A 22,614-nucleotide genomic window follows, 5' to 3' on the forward strand; every position below is an offset into this window, starting at 1 on the left:
TAGCCGTTTATCAAGGCATAACAAATTTTATTTTCTTTATTTTTTACTTGTAATTTTTTATTATTAAATTAATATTATTTTTTCTATGAATTTATTACTATAAAAAATGTATTATTATAATTTTGGTTAAAAATTTTAATTAGAATTATAAATTTTTAAAAAATGTAAATGTACATACATGTTGTAGTTAGGAAAAATTTTTTTTTATTCAATTATTTTTATTTATATAATCAATAGCATGTTCTGGTTGAACGTCAGCATTGATCCATTTTAAAATATAATTTTTCAAATCATAATCCACTTTATCTAAAATCAGCATGACTTTTTGCATTCTACTGTCTTTAACTTTGTAACAATTAGTTGACGATTCGCTAGATAACTTATCCTCCGCTAATTGAAATTAGAAAAAAATTTATCGTATATAAATTATTTAATATGACGTATAAGTAATATATAATATTTACATGCACAGTAGCAATAATTGTTCTCAGATTGAGATTCTAAGCTCTCTAAAGAATTATCAGTGTTACTAGACTCTTTGGAATCTTCACTGTATTCAATCAATTCTTGGCCACAATTCAGAGTTTCACGAGTCTTGAATTAAATCAAGTATTATTTATCAAATTTATGTATAATTATATTATTGTTCAATGTTAAAAACTTACTTGCTCCGGCTTAATTGCCAGCGCGTCGACGTACGCAAAAATTGTTGGATTTTGAGAGTATAAATTTGACTGAAGAACATTATAACGCGAGACATTGTAATATCTTTGTTTGTAATGGTCAGCTGGATAATGAGCTGCGTAAAATTTACCGTCAACTTTGTAAGGTTTTACATCGAGATTATCTTGCTCCAATACACCAGACTCTAAGATTCTTTCAATAATCTTAAGATTTTAAATGTTTTTGTTATTAGTAATTTTTTTATGACTGACTCAAATTTTTGCCGCAGTTTTAAAATAATAAAATATGGACATTTTTTTTTTTTTTAATTAAATTTTGAAAAAAAATTTTTATAGGAAAAATATTTTAGCTGTAATATCAAAAAAATTCAAACAATTTATTATATGAACTGATATTTTAAATTTGCGGCAAAAATTTTGGCGCTGTTTATAACTTACTTCTGCTGAAGATGATATTGTATTGCCATATATTCTTAAATATCTGACAGAAGTACTGTTTTTAATTGTATTTAAAATGTCTCTAATCCCATTATCTTTTATTTTATTGTAAGAAATGTCTAATAAGATGATCCTTGAAAAAGGTAAAACAAAGCTAAGAGCTCTGAAATTAAATCAAAAATTCTAAATACTTTTAGCATGAATATTTAAAAATAATAATTGTTAAATATGAACCTAGCTCCAGTGTCTGTTATAATATTATGGGAAAGTATTAGTCCAGAAAGTGCTGGTTTTCCACGAATCCAATTACAAATCGATTCGAGCCCATGATCGCCGATATTGTTACACCCTAGATCAATTAATTGTAATGTTTTGTTGAATTTGGCATCAATTAGCATTGACTCAATGTCATGACACGAGAAATTATATTTCTGTAGATATAATTCTGTTAAACTTGTGTTGATCTATTAAATCAATTTATTGTTAAAAAAAAAATATGTCCCTTGAATAATTATAAAAAATAAATTATTGTATTATAAATACTTTGAGCATAGAACCGATAATTCTCGCAAAATATTCACCGTCTAAATAATTATTAATCGGTCTGCTGAGATCGATTATTTTCAATGTGCTTGATCTCAATGCTGATATAAAATAAAAAAAACTCGATGTCGTTATATCAATTTCCGCGACATCAAGGTGATTGATAGATAAATTAAGAATCATTTCAGCTACTTCTTTGCATACCTAAAAATAATTATCTAAAAAATGGATTACATATGTTAATAAAATTTAATTTAATTACATCAGGCGGTAATTTATTTCCATTTAATCGCAAGATTTTTAGCTTCAGCTTTGAAGACTTGGAGCACATGTTTTTGATTCCTGTTGAACTTATTTCATTATTTTGGACGTTGAGTTCAAGTATTTTATCATTTGTCTACAATATTATTTATTTATTTAATTTAATTTATTAAAGTACACTCAGAGAAAAAATTTGTTTTGAAAAAAAAATTTAATAAAAAATAAAAATTTATTTTATTCAATATAAAATGTTTAAAATTTTATTTTAAGAAATCAATTTTAAGAAAATTTTTTTAAAATTAATTTCTTATCACAAAAAATTTAATTTTTTTTCAAAATTAATTTTTTCTCTCAATGTAAATTTATAAAAATTAATATTACAATTAAGTAATTAATTAAACGTATAAAACCCTGACAGTGAATAGAATTATACGCAAGACTTAACGAATTAATATCAGAATTTTTTTCCAAAAAAGCCGTAAGATTGTAAATATCATCATCTTCTATCCGTTTACTAAAATTATAAAATTTATTCGCGTAATTGATTTTAAAATTAAATATAAATTTTAACTAACCCAATTTTGGGAAACAAATCATTGCCATTTAAAATTAATTTCCTTGTTCCATTAAATTTTTCAGTACAAAAATTTGAAAAAAATAAATCATTTAATTTAGTAATTTTTAAATTTGAGCGATTAATATTTTTGTTTGAATATTCAAAATCCATTTAATAAATTTACTGCTAAAAAAATTGCTACGGCTTATAATATTCACTTGTTTATTTATCTTGCGATAAAAATAAAAAACAATAAAAACTATCAAATAAAATTGCAAGTAAACAGTAAACATAAAATAAAAAAATTAAAATGTTTGTTTCCGAGGCTGCAAAAAAAAAAGATCCACGAGTTGTACCGTTGCGAGAAATGTTTGAAGGTACTGCAAATATTATATTATTTTATTATTAAAAATAAAATTATTTAATTATTTTTCTTGACAAATAAATATTGATATTAGCGTACTGCCAGTTGGACACATTAGCCGATGTAATTGAAGTAGATCTTCTGTCATTTTCCCAACTCAACAGATGGTTAGTTTCTGCAAAAATAATCGACGAGTCACGTGTCACTTCAACGGATGCTTTTTTGTGTTTTTTTCAATTTAAAAAACGGGCTATTTCCTACGACGAGTTTCTTACTTATCTAGAAGATTTAGCAGACACTAAAGAATTGAGTTTAAGTCGGGTAAAATATAAATTGCAGACTTGCGGTAAACCTCCGGAACCTACACACAGTTCTTCATCGTGAAAAATTACCAAGAATAATAATTATGAAATAATATTCATTTATTTTCTTCAGTATTATTATTTACATAAGTTATCTATAATCTGTTATCTATTCTCCAGGCCTTCCAGTACTTCAATATGTCTTTGTTTAATTTGTTTTTTTTTTTTTTTTTTTTTTTTCTCTCAATATTCTAATATTAATAACTATATATTCATATAATCTAATATAACACTCCCATTTCTGTACAAAATTCATTAGATTGTAAATCTAATATCCAAATTATTTCAACATCATTTACTTTAGCATAAAATATTTCAATATCAAATCAAAATTCATGCCAATTGGATAGAATAATAATTAACAATAAAAAGCTTTAAAAATTTATAAAAAAATAAATTTTAAATTCCATATTAAGAATTTTGAAAACGTAATAATTAATGACTTTAAATAATTACCAGAAGTTTAAGTATCTAATTAATTAAAATTAGTATTTCGGTCGATCCACTGTAATCCTTCGCGGACATTGTACAAAGTGACTCTGCCGAGAAAACTAGCGATCAACTGATACTCTGGCATCGTACGTCTTCCACTCAACCGAGTGGATATCAATCTGCGGTAATTTTTCTTTTCAACTTTTTCGTCCTGACTCGACGAGGGCATTGAGTTGAGTATTTCTATTTCACGACCTTCGCAAAGAACTTTGGTAGTTAAACACAGTAGCCACTGAAGAATTTCATTGCTCGACGGCAATTTATTGCGCTTTCTTAGCCACGCGCTGGGAGCCCACAAGTACAGTTGCATTATAGTTGCGGCCATTTCAGCACTCATTCGCTGTAAGCATAATTGTTTATATTAATAATTTAATTACACTGAGAGAAAAAATTTATTTTGAAAAATTTGGCAATTTTTTGGGACAAGAAATTAATTTTTTGGAAAATAAATTTTCTCTTTCAGTGTAATAATTTAAATAAATAATTTATAAATATTTTACTACCTTATAAACACTACGGCTTAATATATTCTTAACAAGCACAGCAATTATAGTGGGAACAGTTTCTGGCAAATCCGGCAGCTCACTGTCTGAGTAAGTGTAATTCTTCAACTGCGTAGTTTCATTTTTTCCCCCATAAAATGGGTTGACCATACCGAAAATATCGTAGGCTATTGTACCAGCAGTCCACAGATCTGCTTTAGTGTAATTAATACTCGTGAAAGGACCTGGCTCAGCAGTAACCACTTCTGGAGCCATGAGCGCTATATTTCCTCCTTTGTCAACATCGTGAGAGTTAAAAGGAAGATAGAGACCGTGACGTTTGTCCGCAAGACATGATCCAAAGTCAGTGATTACCAATGATGGACAATTGTCTGTTTCTTCGGATATATCCAGCAGAATATTATCACTCTTTAGATCTCTAAAAAATATAAAATAGATAATTAACAAATCTACTTACAGTAAAATTATAAATAAATAAATTAAAGTACCTGTGAGCAATTCCATGGGCATTGATATGGGCAATACCTTCTAACAATTGTGCGAATAGTAAGACAGACTCTTGAATATTTACGGGATGATCAATCATGTATTCTTTCAAAGTAATATCATACCTATAAATAAATAATGATCAGTTAATTATAATAATCTCACTTAATACCTGCTTACTAACTTAATTATACCTTTTCATAAGTAAAAACAAGCTCATATTTCTTCCAGAACCTTCGGGATTTATTCGCGCTGGTAACGCGTCAGGATATAGTTGCCATGAACCAGGTAAATATGGAATTCTATCAGTGAATACATGGTACATGGCAACGACATTAGGATGAGGTGGAAGAGCACGTTTGTTATCAGCGATTCTCAACTCCCAATCGGTCAATTCACCGCGTTCGTATTTTCTAGCCGGAACAGTTTCTCTATACATAGCTCGTAATATCGCCATAGAATTGGACTCGGCGTCGTAGTTGAACATCATTTTAATAGCCAATGGAAAATTAGACACATCCTCATCGTCAGCTTTTACAATTGGGCCATCTACTTCACTCGTTGAAGTTTCTTCTTTGAACCGTGCTGCGTAAACTACTGCTGAGCAGCCTTTGGCTATTGCCGGTCCAAATACGAAATCCTGGAGGCTCGTAGTTGGTGTCGGCTGCTTGTCAACTTCATGTGATTCGTAATTTCTGTCGTTTTCTGGTTTCATCCATTGTAATTTCGAAACAGCTTCCTAAAATATGAATATGTTTTGTTAAAAAATTGTAATTGTAAAAATTGACTTGTGTAGTGGTATTTACTCGAATTTCCCAGCAAACCCCTTCTAGTTCGTCGTCTTTAGTCAGGATTCCGGTACCTGACGCCAATGAAACTCCTACTAACGCAAAAAATGGAGCTGAGTCACCGAATAAATGACGATTTGCTGCTTTCTTTCGTAATTCACCGACCAAGCTGTTGGTAACTCGTCTTAAGATGTTATCTACGAAGATTCGTCTTGCTTGGGCTCCAAGGTAACCAAGATGAGACCTAACGTGATTGACATTGCTAGTACCCTGAGGCGTTGGGCCTAGGGATTTTCCTGGATCGAAAATAAGCAAATTAATCGTTTTGATTGTTGTTTATTATCAAGAAAACGTGACATAATTATCAAGAATGATGTGAAGAAAAATAATTAAGGTCGTGGCTAATATGATGACATTGATATTTAATGAAAATTTATTTAGCAGATAATTAATAAATTTTTTAACAAATAAATTGTGGCAAAAAAAATTTTTTTTAAATTAAAAATGTAATTTTTTAGACCAAATTTTCTTGTTAAAAAAAATTAAGAAATTGTCAAGTAACTGCTAAATTTAATGTCATTTAATAAAAATTAATTAAGCAGATATTTAATAATTTTTCTAACAAATAAATTATGGCAAAAAAAAATGACAGAAAAATTTTTAAAAATTAAAAATACAATTTTTTTAAAATGATTTTTTAGAACACATTTTTTAAATAAAATTAAAAAATTATCAAGTAATTGCTAAATTTAATGTCATTAACATTTATACTATGATGTAGTTGATGATGATGAGGTAGGTGGAAGAAATGACAACGACGACGAAGATGACTTACCTACTGGAACAACGTGTATCTTGATAAAGTGATTTTTAGCATGAGTGTTTGAATAACGTAGCTCGTTGTTGCGAAGCGTATGAAGAATAATACGACCATGTTGAACCAGACGTTGAGCAAGGAATCTAATAGACATGTCTGAATGGTCTCGGGCCGGGAGAGCCCAACAACGGGCAAACCCTGGTTCCCACAAAAATACTTTCAAGATGTTAATTTTTACTTTGGGTAACTAGCGAATTAAAAATTAAAAACATTTGTTCCCTTGTCTGGGTACTACTGACACTCTTGGCAGATACTGCGCACTTTGTACACTTTATACAATATATACACTTGCAACCAAATTTTAAGAGCTTTATTTGTCTTGCAGGTGCATTGTATGTTTATATATGACATCAGCTGGATCTTAAAAAGTAGATGTAAGTATGTAGATAGTTAATGTATAAAAAGGAAGTTGATTAACTTGATAAAGTCACTATGCTTCTTGTTATAAATAATATAGATGGCAGTTTAAGATGATTTTTGTTTTTAGCGGGAAATTTTTGAAACTGGTAGTTCTTTATTTTGACATAACACTGACGTTGTCAGCCATTAAAATTTTTTAGCAGTGAAATTGTTATGAAAAAAAATTTAATTAAAAAATTCCACGTGTAAAAATTTTAAAAAAATCATGGCAAAAAAAAATTGACAGTTAGAAATTTTAAAAAACTACAAATACAATTTTTTTAAAATAATTTTTTGGAAGAAATTTATTTGTTAAAAAAAATTAAAAAATTGTCAAGTGACAACTAACTTTAATGTCATCAGCTGACTTCAGTATCATTATTTTGACACTGACAGTAAATCCTTAAATTTTTCAACACTGAGAATTAAAAAAGAAAAAAGGGCTTTGAGAAGAAACAATAAAAAGTAAAAAGTAAGTTTTTTTTTTTTTTTTTTTTTTTTTTGTTAAAATTTTGATATGTATACAAAAAATTTTATCAATCAATGTATACAGAATAGAAGGAAAGAGAACAACATATTATATTAATAAGCATTGATAAACAATTCTTTTCATATATTATTTATGTATTTTTGTGTTATATATAAAAAGAATAATTTTTCATTTCGCTACATAATTAATTTTGGAAGCAACATATTAAGTACGGTAAGAGTAATTTTTGTCAATTTAACAATCAAAGCAATTAGAATCAATACATTAAACAGGTAATTAAAATTTTTTTTTTAATTTATTTTTTAATATACTTTGCTGAATATTCAAGCTAATTTATTTGGCACGGCAATAATTATTTAATTTTTATTGACATATTAATCACTTGCAAATGCCTTGGAATGAGAAAAATTAGATGAAAAATTTATATCTTACAAAAAGAAACAAAAATAATTATTAATTGGCAGTATTGTATCGTAATAAGGCACATTACACTACCGCAACGTACGTATTGAATGATTTTTTTTTAATTTGTTTTTTACATGACTTTAAATACTAATGATATAGTGCCATTTTAATTTGTTTAGATTTATCGTTAAAACATTTGTATGTTTATTTATAATTGTTTACAATTATTAAATTATTGCAATTTTGATTTAATTATGCCGCTTTAATAATCAACTTACAGCAACAAAGCGTGCATAATATTGTTTTTAAATAAAGAATTATTATTATTTATTGTAACAACAATTTTAACGAATTATCTCATTGTTCAAAAACACAGCTAATGTATATTTTATTATTTTATAATATCTTGATAATTTAAAATAAAAAAAAAAAGAAAATAAAAGTAATCAATGATTTAAAAATTAATAAATTATACTACATACGATGGATGATTAAATGATGAAACAAATAAAATAAATGAATAACAAAATAAAAAGACAAAATATTATTATTAAACTGTTTTATCTACTATTTTGTTTATAAGCCAAAATATATCGCAATTGATATTAATTAAATTACAATTATTTATAATAATAATAATAAACCTATCATTATAATCGTAGAGGCCCAGATCTAAATTCTAAGTTTTAAATGTTTTTTTTCTTTGTCTCGTTTCTTAAATACATGAAAGCCGAGTGTAAAAATTCTAGCCCGACAGTAAAACTTCTACAAGCCTGTGAAGTTACGCTAATTTATTTTTACCTTTATTATTTTTTAATATCTAGATTTTTTTTAAGTACAAAAAAATTTATTTAATTTTAGTACTCTTGTGTTTAATTATTTCCTAAATACTAAGGCTTTTAAGCGTGAAATATACTTCTGTTATTTATTTAATTAATTATTTTATTATAAATATTTCGCTCTTTTCATCGTATTAATTGAGAATAAAAATTCAAAATACGATAAACATTTAACACAGCGGAATTACAGATTAATTATATATAATAAACTTATTTTAGATAAATAATAATAATATCAATAAATATTATTAGTTGTTGTTGTTGTATTGTTATAAACTGTATTATTTAAAATTAATAATTCCTCGCTATTGTTTAAATAAATTCAAATAATGATCATAAGAAATAAACGTCTAATATTTACATAAATTAACATATCCTATAATAAAAATATTTTTTAAAAATTAATTAAATTAAACATTATTATCCACGTAAGCTCGTGAGTAAATAATAATTAAAACTTTTAAAATGCGGAATAATAATGTACCATTTTTCGGATTATTTCTTGATATCCACTTAAATAGTCTGCTAACGATTTTATTAAATAAATGGTTACAAAATACCTCGATGCATAATTATACTTTTCAAAAACACTGATAAAAATGTTGATACATCTCTGAGCCTTTTTTTAATTCTTATTACCAACAGTAATTGAGTCTTGGATATTTAAACGCTTTATAATCATTATTCATATTTATTGTTCACTCTTTTCGGTTAAATTTAAAAAATTAGAAATTCATTTTTCTATATTTAATACCTAATTGTTAAAAATAAATTTTAAATTTTGTATTAATGATTTGGAGCGCGTAAAATAGTATCCTGAGTATTCAGAATATTTTTTAATAATTATAAATTATAATTAATAAATGGAAAACAATAATTGAACTAATCTGTTATTGAAATCTGAGCAAATCCAATTAATGCTTTATCATCGGGTATTTCATTGGGAGCATGACCTGAGTTCTGTAATTCAAAAAATTTTAATTTTAAATATTAATATTTATGTTAAATTATAATTACTAATTATTTATAAATAATAAATAATTACCAATGAAAAGGTTACCGTACGTAATTGTCCAGCACTGTCGATAAGTTTTTGTAAATTAGCAGCTATAACAACGATGTCTTTACCATCAACTAGACCAGCTCCAACTAATTCAGCTGCAATACCTTCTGCAGAATCGACACCAACAGCAAATTCGAATCTAATATCATTTAATTCCCTCTTTTGATTTCTATAAAAAATAAAATATTTACTAGTACAATTAATACATACGATAAATTCACAGAATAAATATATAATTTAATTGATAATAATGACTGATTAGGATGCAGGAAAAAAGGATCATTGTCAAAGGAAAACTGGGTGTCTGGACGTCTGAAATATACCAAAAATTCAAGAGTTATGATACTGAATTTAACAGACATTTAACAATTTTTTAGATTTTTATAATAATTAAATTATAGTGAAAAAAAATTTCACATTTAAAAATTTTTTTAAATTATAAGTGCGAATTTTTAGAAATATTTTTTTATAAAATTTATTTGTTATAAAAATTCCAAAGATTGTCAAATGTCAGCTAACTTCAGTATCATGAAAAATAAGAGAATTAAAAAAAAATTACCGTAATCTAAGAACAAGATTAATGGGAATATTTTGCTCAGCGGACTGAAGAGCCACACGACTCATGGCTGCTCGTACTTGACCTTCGGAATCTTCCTGATCAGCAGCCTCTTCTTCGCTGCTAACATTGTCAATAGTATTAACAGGTAAGGCTTCTTTGCCCTCGTCCCCACTAGAAGCCCCGCTGTCCTCTTCCTCCGACGACCATACCCACTCGCCGGTGACCGTTCTATGTAAACGACCAGATGTTCCTGGTTGTCGTTTAGACGCCTGTTTAAATATTTATACTGATAAATAACACGTTTTACATATGCGTAGAATTATTGATTTTAAATAACAAGATAATTGAAATACCTTTTGTACACGAGTCTCGAGGCTAGGGCCAATTGCAACCAGCGTTTGTTGCAAGTACTTTTTATCTTTAGCTTTTTTGAAGAACGGATGCTTTAATAACTCTGTTGCTGCCGGCCTAAAATAAATAAATTAATTAAATTATGAAGATAAAAAATATTTTATTAAAATTTACCTTTTAGTAGGGTCCTTTTGTAAACAATCAACAATCATTTTACGAAATGTTTTACCGTAAGCTTTGTATTGATCTTTTTCATCAGCAGCGGTATCCAGTGTCGGTGGGTCGTTTTGTAACGTAAGCATAAGCACTTTCATCGGCGGATACTTGTGATAAGGAGCTGTACCACTCGCCATTTCAATGGCAGTAATCCCCAGCGACCATATGTCAGCTTTGAAATCATATCCATGATCCTGTATAAATAGAAACGATGATTAAAAAATTTTTTTTAAAACTAACCATGTGTACTATTTTTTTTTTCCTTTTTTCATTACTCTATCAATTATATAGCGCAAAAAAATTACAAGCTTCAATGCTGTTAATAGCGTCGACTAATAAATTAAATAATAAATAAAAAGAAAAAAAAAAAAAAAAAAAAACATTTATTGTCAAGCTATTAAATGTTTACCATCTAATAAATTATACATACAGATGCATTTATTAATTTTAAAAATTAATAATTTAATAATAAAAAAAGTGATAATGAACATGCGACACTGCAATTGTGCAAACTATAAAATTGTAGTGTAACTTTCCTCTCTCACCTGCTCCATGACTTCCGGTGCCATCCAACAAGGTGTACCGACGAAAGTATGTCGAACTTTTTGTCTACTTAAATCACGTCCAGTTGCTAACCAGGCGCTGACACCGAAATCTGCTATCTGAACAGTACCATCTTCTCCTAGTAATATATTACCAGCTTTTATATCCCTAAGAAAAATAATTTGATTGTTAATTAATTAAGAGATTACATGGATTAATAATTACTACAAATTAATTGTTAAAATAAATTTTATACCTGTGAATTTGTCCATTACTGTGGAAATACTCAAGGCCTTTGAGTACTTCACGAAGTACTGTTGCTATTGTAGCTTCATCAAACACTCCGTGTTTACAATTGGTGGTTCTTGTCTTATGTTTTATGATATCCAACAGCGAACCGCCTTCAAGAAGTCTTAGCACCAGCCATAACTCTTCTTTTACAACAAAAGACGTGTAATAGGTCACCACGTTCTCGTGGTTGCAAGATGACATCGCCTGGATTTCTTTCTGCAGAAAATTAAAAGAAAAAATTGAAAATTGAGAAAATAAATTACTTGTCAAATAAGTCGTAAAATAAATAATACAAGAGCAATTATTTAACATTGATAAGCTATCGCAAAAAAATTATAACTCATTTGTCTGTCGTCTTATTTAAAGACAATAGATCATGTTAGAAACAATCAATGAGTAGATATTACGCAAATATTAAATGTTTCATAAATAATAAATAAATTAATATTTATATTTATATTTCTTTTAATGTAAAGTGATATAGTGTCTCAATATTTACATTTACTCTCAAGATTTCCGATCTCTAAATAAAACAATTTATTAATAGCTCCGTTGAACTTTGTTATGATTATTTCAACAGTAATAAAACGTGATATACGATACACATCAAAATAATCTTACCAACAACTCGTCCATACTCGTATTCCATTTTTCCAAATTTATGCGTTTTATCGCACATTTTTCTTGACGAGGAATACAAAATGCAGCGTGCACTACAGCTGTGGCACCAACACCTAAATCAAATAAATTCCCAGCATTAACATATAATATTTAAATATCTAAAACACGTAAATAAAAATGTATGTATATTTATTTTGTTTACAATTTATGCCATTTGAAACCAAAGTCAATAAACGACTAAATGAAATTTCACAATTAGGTTAGCACGAATTTCCAACCGGTTTTCAAGGAAAGTTAAGTTAAAAAAACTCGACAGTAATTAAAAATAATTATCAATAATTAATGTGAGTAAAAATTTAGCGGAATAATGGAATAACAATAGACAGGTAAATATTTAATCAACAATTTTATGTAACACGAGTGACTTGGAGATTGAACACTTGGTAGCACAACTAAGATAATTCATAAAAAAATAATTGGTAATTAAAAATGAATGCACTTGAAAAATTAAATTGTTTAAAAAGTGTAGTTTAATAAAAATAATAAAAGGGTGTAAATAATTACCTATAACCTCTTTTAATTCATAATCGTCTTTGGTATTTGGCCAGCCCTGAACAACCGCTGTCGTGCTCGTCGACGCCATTTTATTAGACAGGACCGTAGTAAGACGTGTATGCTTGCCGGTGTTTTTCAATCCCCAATTACGAAAACCACCACTACTTAACGTTGAATTACTACTACTGTTTTTATTATTATTTTTTCTTGTATTATTATTATTATTATTATTATTATTATTATTATTATTATTATTATTATTGCTGTTATTGTTGTTGTTGATGATTTTGTAATTTTTGTTGTTAGGCAATGAGTGATTAGTAATAATTACGTTGGAGTTAACGGTGTGCTCCTTGGGACTAATATGATTGCACTGATGATGATTACCTGGTGATACAGGTATACCCAGATTCTCCGATGGTAGCTTAGTAACTTCAACTTCCGTTGAGGATGTCCGAAACGATTTCTGTCGAAAAATTCCCGGCGAACACGACGGTATCACGTCTGGAGAAATAATCCTGGAGTTCAAAACAAAAATATTAATTATTAAAATAAATTTAATAATTTTTTTAATAAATAAATTTAATATATTTTTTTAATGAATAAATTTAATAATTTTTTTAGTAAATAAATTATGACAAAAAAAATTGTCATGTAGAAACTTAAAAAAATTAAAATGGTCGACTGCTAACTTAAATGTATAGTAATTTGGATTTGTATACTAATATACTAAGGTAGTTACTAATGATGTCTAGGAAGATAAAGATGAAAGATAAAACAGGTTTTTTCATTTACACTCATATATTTATCGTATCCAAATATCGTTGAAATATTTGGCTCTATTATATTTGCATAAAAATGACTGGATATTTTTTTATTTTTATTCAAAACTTCAATTGTTTTTATTGTCACTGGCCTCATAAATTAATATATTCACAGTCTTTAATCATCATCACTATACATATGTAATTATATCTTAATCACTTTTTAATTTTCAGTATAAAAAACGGTGACGCAATTGATAAGTAATTATCAAACCATCTGTATCGTTCACTAAACTCTTATCTGGTGATCATCGCTAGAGTGTTATTAAAAAATAAATAACTATCGTTGTTCAAATAAATTACATTTTTCATCGATAATCATTCATTTCTCTCAACGATTATCGATTTTTGTTACCGATACAATTTTTATTTAACAATTTAAAAAATAACCGAGTACTTTTTTTTTGTTTCAGAAACTTGAAAATTAATTTAGCAGATGTTTAATAATTTTTTTAACGAATAAATTATCAAAGAAATATTGACAAGTATAAATTTTAATAAATTTAAAATGTAATTTTTTTAAAATAATTTTTTTGAACTAATTTGTTAAAGAAAATTAAAAAATTGTCAAGTGACAGCTAAATTTAATGTCATAAAAAAATGTAAATTAATTTAGCAAATATTTGATAATTTTAAAAATTTTTTTAACAAATAAATTATGACAAAAAAATTAATAGATAGAAATTTTAAAAAATAAAAAATGCAATTTCTAAAAATAATTTTTCCAAATAAATTTATTTGTTAAAAAAAAAAAAAAAAAAATGATCAAGACATTGATAATTTATTTAAAAAAAAATAAAAAAATTTATTTACAAGAAGTAAAAACTTGAAAGCAAGAGCGGATTCAGGTTTGGAGCAAGGTTTATTATAAACAGAGTGTATCAAGTAGTTTAATACCGGTACGTAGCGTATGAAGGCCAAACTATTGAGAGGATTAATCACTGTCCGGGGAGAGACGCACCTCTGCCAAATAGAGATTGCTACATGACATTGCAATTGATACACATACTACACGTTACTTACATCAAGACTTTATAAATTAATCTCCGCGATTAGACTTATTGCAATTAACTGCAACTGGAGAAAAAAACTTGGAACTCACCTATTTGAACGTTTATCAAGATGCAGCAATTTAACTAGTCGATTAATGTCACAATTAAAGAATCTACGATAATCCCGGGTGTAATTATTCGGATACTTGTATCTCGAATACTGAGACAACCTCGAGATTTTTTGACTACTGGCATTATATCGGTCATTATCGCCAGTTAGTTGGACCCACCAACGAGTTAACGGAGTAGAGAAAGAACTCATGCACCCTTTATTCCTCGACAAATGATGTAAGAGAATGATAATGATGAAACAAATTTATGTTTCTATACTATGATGTTAAGATGGTAATAATGATGAAGAAAAATATTGAGATGGAATAATGAGTAATGTCAGAAGGTCAATTACGTCGCGACAAAATAAAGTGTCGAATCTAAGCCAACGAGCTGTCTCAAATGCACGCGATATACTAGTCAACGGCACACTCTTGTTATATTAAACTGAGATCTCATCATCACATATGATTAATTTAAGAGTGCTTATATCCAACTGTATGGATCTTGTTTGTGTTAATAAGAAGCACGTGAATTTAATAATTGAGACAAAGAAAGAGAGAAGAAAAGGGCTTGAGAAAAATTTATTTGAATGGAGAAAAAAAATTTTTTTTTTATTCAATAATTTATTTTAATTTTTTAGTTAACATAAAAGATCCTGTTATTGACACTTGCAATTTTATTTTAATTGAAAAAAAATTAACTCCAAAAAGATCTTTAGATCCATTTAGATTTTTCTGTAAAAATAAACTAATTTTAGAAAATTATTTTAAAAAAATTGCATTTATAATTTTTTAGATTTTCCAAGTATAGAATTTTCTTAGTAAATTTTTCTTGCTATCATTTATTTGTTAAAAAATTCTAAATTAATTAAATAAATATAATTTGTGAATTATAAATTTTAAGATAATTGATTTTTTTTGAGAAAATTTAATTTTTTTAATTAATAATAAAATTGCAAGTGTCAAATAACTAGGCCAGTGTCAGTAACTGGGTCTTTTACCTTAATACTATTTAAAATTAATTAGAAAAAGAGAAAAGATAATAGCTTAATTTATTCATTTAACGTGTGAAGTGTAAATTGAAAGATTACTAAATTTTATTAAATCTCGTGTGAAAATGAAACTCTAAATACTATTATCTGTAAATTTATTTGCTTGGATTTAAAGCTCATCTGTCGCAGCTTTTATATTCTGTGTGTATAATATTTCTCTGTGTGCATTTACTATAAAAGTATCTAGATTAATTATTGAAGAATCAGTTATCGTTTAACTGTGAAACGCATTATTTCAATAATAATATATACAAGTTTAAATAATAATATATTTTTGGCAATGAATTTATTCACAGTAAGTTTAATATTTATGTTTGTTTGTTTAAAAGATTTTTTTATCGCCGGTTTTATTAAACTCCACGTGTATTTTATTACTCAAATGCTTCAATCGTGATTAATGACTCACTTTTACGATCAATTGATCGTTAAATTGTAAATTATGAGACTCATTTATAATTGAAACAAGCCTGCCGTTGATAAAATAATATTTACAACTCTGAAATAAATTTACAAATTTAATTCGCAGTTTAAAATAAAATTACCTATTTCTTCCTAAAACAAAGCCCGTGAAAAATCCAGTGCCCTGAAATTTTAGCTGATCATCCGACACTGGATGACTGGAAATGTCAAAATCTTTAACCAGTTCATTTTTACGGTGTCGCATTTTGCTGACGATTCTGCAAACAAAAAAAAAACAAACAAGAAAATTATCAATCTGCAATTAAAATAAATGAATGAAGAAAAAAACCTCACATTCATTTTGATAACTTCATTGATGGAAATTTAATAAGTTACAATTAATCTTTGTATTAAAAATTACATATTGCAAGATTAATTGTATCAATATTGATAGCAGTTATTTTTAAGATTTAAAATCGGACAATTAAATGCCAATATTATTATTGTCTTAAGACAGAAGAGTAAATGGAAATATTTCATAACAATTAATAAACACAAATGATAAATAATCTCGAGTGATGTTAAATATGAAATAATGGAATAAAAATAAAAGCTTTCCCCTTGCTCTTGATCGCGTGGAATATTTCTAAATTGGCGAACAGTCACTCGATTGTCACCTAAATACCTAAATGGAATAATTGGAGCTGGATTGGACTTACGAGTTATTTTTAGATTCTATCGTATTGTAGATCTCATCCTCTTGATCTAAAAATAATTCACTGGTTGTCGTGCTGGTTATTTTAAGTCCATCATCACTACAGATCTTCCCTACTACACTCATCTTCTTAACTTATATTCTTCTTACTTATTATGTACCGTTACTTGCTCCTTTAGTGACTCTCTCGATAAATAATAACCCAAACAATTTACTGACAATTGTATAATAATTCTCGGTACAATACAGTTGTTAATTTAATATTTAGTGACGTTTCTTTTGACGTACGCTAAGTCACGAGTTCTCCTGTACGCTTCTCTTCACAATCACGATTATGCCCCCGTGTTAATTCATTGCTTTTATTTTATTTTAAATCGCTTTAAAGATAATATTTTTAACACTTGTTAAATTTATATACAAACATATCGATGCTGATATATTTATTTGAAGAAATAATTTTTGGACGCTTAAATTTTAAACGGGATATTTTTTTTTTTATTTTAAGTTAAGAAGCTAAGAAGAAAATTATTTATTTATAGTACTAGCTTTCGATTCGAAATATTAGAAAGTTTAGCTCTAACTGAAGGAAATATTTTTCGATACACATTATTTGTGTTAATGTTTCGTGCGCGATCTAATCTTGTCTAGTATAATAGAAGGGACGACTATTTAAATAATATATTGTAGGTAAATAATTAAATAGAAACGGTCGTGACTACCTAAGAAATATTTCTGATTATATTATCGAGCGCTTTTATTTTTTTTAAGTTGTTTCGATGGATTGTGTGTTAAGAATTAAGTGATAATTTTTTTTATTATTATAATTAAAATTAAAATTTTTTTTCCGTAACTTTCTTGTTGAAAAAAAAAATTTTAGATTTGGAAAAAAACAATTTTGGATCAAAATTCTCAAGTTTTCAATCTGAAATTTGTTTTTTTCCAAATCTAAAATTTTTTGACATTACTTTAGCAAAAAATTTAGTAAATAATGTCAAGAAATTAATTTGTTAGAAATTTTTAATAATTTTATTTCTTAGCTGAAAAAATGAAATTTTTTCACAGTACCTTTTTTGTTAAAAAAAAAAAATTTTCTAGATTTGGAAAAAAATTCTCAAGTTTTCTATCTGAAAAAATTTTTTTTTTCCAAATCTAGGAAATTTTTTTCCAACAAAAAAATTTCTATTTCTTCAGTTAAGAAATAAAATTATTTAAAATTTCCAAAAAAATAATTTTTTCTCACAAGAATGTTTATATTTTTTAAAAGAATTTTTTCTCTCAGTATAATTCAAGAAAATATATACACATAATTTTATTATTTGTTATTAAAAAAACCATGTCAAGAGGACAGAATAAGTAGCCGTAGGTCGGTAGGTTTTGCAATGATTGGGGGTTTAAATTTGGGTTAAAAGATTAATTTGTCGGTGGTACTTAATAAAAGCTTTGATCTACAATGTGTTGAATACCATCAAGTAATCATATTACACATTACATACGCGTATTACCACCGATAATACTTTGACTTTATATACATACAATATTAGTGTTATTATACGTAGAGCTTGAGCCGTATGTCACGTATGACATACAAAAAGTCATCAGTCGTGATAACTAAGTACACGAAACGCCCACTGGCAATTTAAATGACCAATTCTTCAAGAAGATACCTACGTACCATAAAAACCAATTACCACATTTCTTTTCCTAACTTTAATTACTTTATTTATTTGATAATTCGTCAACAGTATTATTTTATTTTTTTAAACCCGTCATTCCAACAGAAAGACGACCAAGCGGTCACGTAGAAGGTCATAAGGGTGGAAATTGTTTTCCTGATCTAAAAAATACATTTTTATTTTTTATTTATGATTATTAATATATAATGTACATCACAGAGCACTGTCGAGTGTACTTTAGCTTAATATGATACGTACGTCCGGAATTAAAGCTTCAGCTCAATGAAAGCTTTTATTTTAAAATAGACAATTGATATAAATATAATATATTTAATTTAATAGTTCATAAACATTTAGTTAAAAAATATTTAACTATTATAATTGTTAAATGTGAAGCTATAATTTAAATAATAAAATTATAAGTTTAAAAAAACTCTTAATTTTACAGCATTAGATTTAGCGCTTAATTAATTTCCCTTTGACATCAGGGTCGGGAGTCAATTGCTCATTAGCTCTCGGTAGTCTACGGATCTAAAATAACAAGGAAAATTATCATACGAGGAAGCTCATAAATATATCCTAAAAAATATAATAAAAAATTTTTGTTAATAATTTATTAATTTAAGTTATCAGTTGATATTATCAAGAGATTGATTGTAGCTTGAAGGTCAGTATCAAATTTAACAGAAAAAAGAAATTTTATAAATAAATATACCTATTAGGCGATCTCAAAGCTCCATTTCTGTAGAGGTCAGCTGCCATTTCAAACATTTTTCATCCACATTTCTTCTCAAAACAATAACAATATTTTTTTTATGCACCAGACACACTTGGAAACACTTTCAGCGTGTAATCACAACTGACTAAGTTGTATGTTCTTTTAACTGTTTTTTTTTACTAAACAATATCACAAAAAAAATACGCAACTGTTTAAAAAATCAAAATAAAATTAGCACACATCTGACAATTAAAAAAATTTTTTTTGTTTGAAAATTTATAATTAAAAAAAATTTCTTGTTAAAATTTCTTTACAAAACAATACATGCAATTTTTTTTAGTTCTAATTTAATTAATAAAAAAATTTTAATAACTTTTAATATTAATTTCACTAATGATACTAAAATCAGCTGACGTTTAATAATTTTTTTTAAATCTTCTATCAGTGAAATTTTTTCTTTTAATTTTTTTGTAATAATTTTTTCAATAAAAAAAATTTTCAAATGTCGACTAATATAATTTTCATAATACTAAAGTTATCAGACGTTTAAAAATTTTTTTTATTTATTAAATTAAAACAAAAAAAAAAATATTTATTAAAAATTGCACTTTAAGTTTTTCAATTTTTTTACAAATGAAATTTTTTTTTAATTTTTTCAATAAAAAAATTAATAAAAATTTTCAGATGTCAGCTGATTTAATTTTTATATTTCACTTTAATTAAAAAAAAAAAAAAAAAAAAAAAAAAAAAAACACCTCTGTTGACAAACAGTAAATTGAAAAAATATTTTTTAGAGATGATGTTCCCGCCTAGCCGCTGAACGAATGACAACAAACGTGGATCACTGGTGATTAAATCGCGTATGATTGAGTACCGTTCAATGGCAATTACCGTGGAATTTTATTAATGACAGTAATTAATGTACGGGAAGAAACAACAATGCTCGAAGTAGATGACAGTGGTGAACAATGAACAACAATACAAGAGCTGGAGCTGTCAGATCTTGAGTTCGCCACCGACTGAACTATGTCGGGCGGGGGCACTGTCAATTGGATAACTAGCTATCACGCATCTACGTACTCTCGCTTTACTTGTTGTCTTCGTATATAGTATATAGTGTATATAATACTTATAATACTAATATAAAATTTTAATGCACACATTTATGCGTATATAGAATGTAAATGTAATAAATAACTCGCGCAGTACTTGTTATATACCATGGATGCATATTGAGCAAACTCCTCGGATGATCTTGCTGTGTATCTCTTCATCTTTATCGTTTCTCCGCGATCTGATTGGGATCGGTGATAGCATACTCTGCCTTTACACTCGGTAAAACTTGCGGGATTGTATGGAGACGTCCTCGAACGGAGTAAGGAGACAAGTCCTCCTTGTATTTGCTTTAATGAAAAAATTTTATTTTCATATGGCATTAAAACTAAAAATCAAGGCTCAAACAACCATTTCCTCAATTCTATTGTCTTCTAATTCTTATTAATTCTATTTATGAAAATTTATTTAAAAGATGTTTGATAATTTTTAGAATTTTTGTAAGAAATAAATTATAACAAAAAATTAAAATTTAGAAATTAAAAATAAAATTTTTTTAAAATAATTTTTTTGTTGAAAATTAAAAAAAAGTTCAAGTAACTCTAACTTTAATGTCATCTATCGATGAAAATTAATTTAATAGATATTTAATCATTTTTAGAATTTTTTTTAACAAATAAATTTTTTTGTCAAATTAAATTAAAAAATGATCAAGTGATTGCAAACTTTAATGTCATATTCCATCCATCTATCAATTATATTGATAACATTGAGCTACTGATCCCAATAAAGTCACAAGATTTCAATTTAAATTTGAAATTGTTATTATTAACCATGTTTCATGTTCTTACTTGGGTATTATTTCTGCACTAGAAAAAAAAAATCAATCAAATGTTACTATTATATTTGCATGACATGATAGATGATGAAAATATTATATTTATCAAGGTTAAAAAAATACATTACATTAGATTTTTATTCTAGGTCAATGTCCTAATAATAAAAAAAAATCATTTTAATTGTAACTAAAAATATAATAAAATATTAGTAAGAGCTAGCTCTGTTTACGTGTAATGCAACGAGATTTCATTGGGGGCAAATTTTCATTCCAACATGCGTCATATGTCCGCGTCAAGAGGGGTCTCGTATAAATTGATAGAACCCACTGGTAGATGCATCTACTGACGTGAAATACGTCTACGTAGTTTGTTTAATGAAATAAAACCGAGTTGACCTTGTGAACCAGCTCTGACTGATTTTCACGGGAAACTCTTATTATGTTTATAAATCCGTATCTGCGTACTATATCTTTACTAGTTGAGGATTCTTGATTGATGCATCAGATAAATCTCATGATTAACTTACTTAGAGTTAAATCACTGCAGCGATTATTGGCTATCAATAATAATAATAGTAATAAAAGTTAGCGATAAATCGATATCGGATTTTAAATGTTAGATATTGAAAAATAGCCGTGATAGATAAACGATTGCAAGAAGTCTGGTCTCTGTAAAAAAAATATAAATCAGTTGATTATGATCATTAACTTTCATAGTGACCTTGATAAGATGTATCGCATATTTTGAATTGAATTAACTTTATTGCATTTACTTACCGGCAATCCATAATAGTATTCATTATCGTGTTACAGATGATCCTCTTCCTAGTACTATCACATGAGTACGCCCTTGGCATATACTTGACAAATCTGACAAAACTGTTAGAGCAGCGGCTACTTGGTGCTACTAATCATCAGGATCACCTCCCGGCAATTGTCTTCAGAGATCTCTCGTATTTACCTGAAATTTACAATGATGAAGATTACAATAACGATAATAATAACAACTATTTATCTATAAATAATCAATTATTCAGAAATGACAGAAATTTATTACCAGTAAGCTTTCAATAATTATTTATTATTAAGTGACGGTAATTAATTATTTTATTGACAGGAGTACCGAAATCTTTGTGAAGTAAAGACTAAAAAAGTTCAATTGAACGATGAAGAGTTTGAGTATCAACCACCGCATTACCATGAGGTTTATTGCAAAAGTTACTCGCTGCTTGAAGAGACAGAGTTAGGTGTTGCTAAAAAAAGTAAACAGATGTGTGCCCATCCTGGTTTTCAGTGTATTCAGCGGAGTCGCGTTCTGTCGATGGTGAGACGCCGATGGGTGAGTGGATGCTGGGAACCTTTTACAAAAGAAATTGCCAGCGGATGTGAATGCATGTGGCCAGTTTCTACTCTGGGTGATATTTCCGCTCACTACTAAATACTAATATAAATATATTTAACATATATTAACATAATAACACATAATAAATGTATTTTAAATTAATACATCAAGTTTTTATTAATAAAAAATAATGACATTGAAAACTACTAT

At 27.2% G+C, this 22,614-nt stretch overlaps 4 protein-coding genes and 2 long non-coding RNA genes across 9 annotated transcripts; 3 read left to right on the top strand and 3 right to left on the bottom strand.

The window, feature by feature from the left end:
• The first annotated feature begins 1,431 nt into the window (after positions 1-1,431).
• Positions 1,432-3,396, top strand: LOC141535366 (tubulin polymerization-promoting protein homolog). The gene is made up of 2 exons (XM_074255263.1): positions 1,432-2,858; positions 2,940-3,396. Exons 1-2 carry the CDS (start codon positions 2,792-2,794, stop codon positions 3,227-3,229), a joined length of 357 nt encoding a protein of 118 aa, XP_074111364.1. The 5' UTR covers positions 1,432-2,791; the 3' UTR covers positions 3,230-3,396.
• Pink1 (PTEN-induced putative kinase 1) lies at positions 3,351-6,738 on the bottom strand. The gene is made up of 6 exons (XM_074255257.1): positions 6,312-6,738; positions 5,495-5,772; positions 4,883-5,427; positions 4,691-4,813; positions 4,203-4,620; positions 3,351-4,039 (listed from the first exon to the last, which is right to left on the bottom strand). Exons 1-6 carry the CDS (start codon positions 6,445-6,447, stop codon positions 3,683-3,685), a joined length of 1,857 nt encoding a protein of 618 aa, XP_074111358.1. The 5' UTR covers positions 6,448-6,738; the 3' UTR covers positions 3,351-3,682.
• A 1,453-nt stretch (positions 6,739-8,191) lies between these two features.
• On the bottom strand, positions 8,192-19,374 carry LOC141534793 (serine/threonine-protein kinase OSR1). 2 transcript variants are annotated; one of them, XM_074254366.1, is made up of 11 exons: positions 19,169-19,374; positions 16,209-16,343; positions 12,695-13,203; positions 12,131-12,243; positions 11,475-11,725; positions 11,210-11,386; positions 10,634-10,867; positions 10,462-10,576; positions 10,109-10,377; positions 9,532-9,718; positions 8,192-9,446 (listed from the first exon to the last, which is right to left on the bottom strand). In XM_074254366.1, exons 1-11 carry the CDS (start codon positions 19,222-19,224, stop codon positions 9,369-9,371), a joined length of 2,124 nt encoding a protein of 707 aa, XP_074110467.1. In that variant the 5' UTR covers positions 19,225-19,374; the 3' UTR covers positions 8,192-9,368. The 2 variants fall into 2 exon arrangements, with proteins under 2 accessions (XP_074110467.1, XP_074110466.1); XM_074254365.1 differs by lacking the exons at positions 16,209-16,343; positions 19,169-19,374 and adding an exon at positions 14,612-14,838 and having other exon boundaries at positions 10,634-10,869; positions 11,221-11,386.
• On the top strand, positions 12,173-13,114 carry LOC141534800 (uncharacterized). Its single transcript, XR_012480490.1, has 3 exons — positions 12,173-12,309; positions 12,390-12,516; positions 12,992-13,114. It is a non-coding gene; the product is annotated as an uncharacterized LOC141534800 (long non-coding RNA).
• On the top strand, positions 15,779-22,610 carry LOC141534798 (uncharacterized). 3 transcript variants are annotated; one of them, XM_074254374.1, is made up of 3 exons: positions 15,779-15,961; positions 21,876-22,121; positions 22,180-22,610. In XM_074254374.1, exons 1-3 carry the CDS (start codon positions 15,947-15,949, stop codon positions 22,498-22,500), a joined length of 582 nt encoding a protein of 193 aa, XP_074110475.1. In that variant the 5' UTR covers positions 15,779-15,946; the 3' UTR covers positions 22,501-22,610. The 3 variants fall into 3 exon arrangements, with proteins under 3 accessions (XP_074110475.1, XP_074110476.1, XP_074110474.1); XM_074254375.1 differs by lacking the exon at positions 15,779-15,961 and adding an exon at positions 19,944-20,289; XM_074254373.1 differs by lacking the exon at positions 15,779-15,961 and adding an exon at positions 20,362-20,546.
• On the bottom strand, positions 20,914-22,255 carry LOC141534799 (uncharacterized). Its single transcript, XR_012480489.1, has 3 exons — positions 22,120-22,255; positions 21,840-22,023; positions 20,914-21,731 (listed from the first exon to the last, which is right to left on the bottom strand). It is a non-coding gene; the product is annotated as an uncharacterized LOC141534799 (long non-coding RNA).
• Positions 22,611-22,614: the final 4 nt, after the last annotated feature.

Source organism: Cotesia typhae, unplaced genomic scaffold, assembly GCF_013202065.1.
Source record: "Cotesia typhae breed Kobodo isofemale line unplaced genomic scaffold, CoteBio_Ctyphae scaffold_13, whole genome shotgun sequence".
Classification (NCBI taxonomy): Eukaryota; Metazoa; Arthropoda; class Insecta; order Hymenoptera; family Braconidae; genus Cotesia; species Cotesia typhae.

Bases quoted from the DNA above. Each gene is read 5' to 3' on its own strand.
- Pink1 (XM_074255257.1), bottom strand. From the start codon at position 6,447: ATGTCTATTAGATTCCTTGCTCAACGTCTGGTTCAACATGGTCGTATT. The intron at 4,621-4,690 runs GTACTTTAATTT...TATATTTTTTAG, and splicing joins GCCCATGGAATTGCTCACAG to AGATCTAAAGAGTGATAATA. The intron at 4,040-4,202 runs GTAGTAAAATAT...TTATGCTTACAG, and splicing joins TAAGCCGTAGTGTTTATAAG to CGAATGAGTGCTGAAATGGC.
- LOC141534798 (XM_074254373.1), top strand. From the start codon at position 20,526: ATGGAGACGTCCTCGAACGGA. The intron at 20,547-21,875 runs GTAAGGAGACAA...ATCGTGTTACAG, and splicing joins TGGAGACGTCCTCGAACGGA to ATGATCCTCTTCCTAGTACT. The intron at 22,122-22,179 runs GTAAGCTTTCAA...TTTTATTGACAG, and splicing joins ATGACAGAAATTTATTACCA to GAGTACCGAAATCTTTGTGA.
- LOC141535366 (XM_074255263.1), top strand. From the start codon at position 2,792: ATGTTTGTTTCCGAGGCTGCAAAAAAAAAAGATCCACGAGTTGTACCG. The intron at 2,859-2,939 runs GTACTGCAAATA...TATTGATATTAG, and splicing joins GTTGCGAGAAATGTTTGAAG to CGTACTGCCAGTTGGACACA.
- LOC141534793 (XM_074254365.1), bottom strand. From the start codon at position 14,823: ATGAGTTCTTTCTCTACTCCGTTAACTCGTTGGTGGGTCCAACTAACT. The intron at 10,577-10,633 runs GTAAATTTTAAT...TATTTATTTTAG, and splicing joins CAAAAGGACCCTACTAAAAG to GCCGGCAGCAACAGAGTTAT. The intron at 9,719-10,108 runs GTAATTTTTTTT...TATTTTTTATAG, and splicing joins AATCTTGTTCTTAGATTACG to AAATCAAAAGAGGGAATTAA.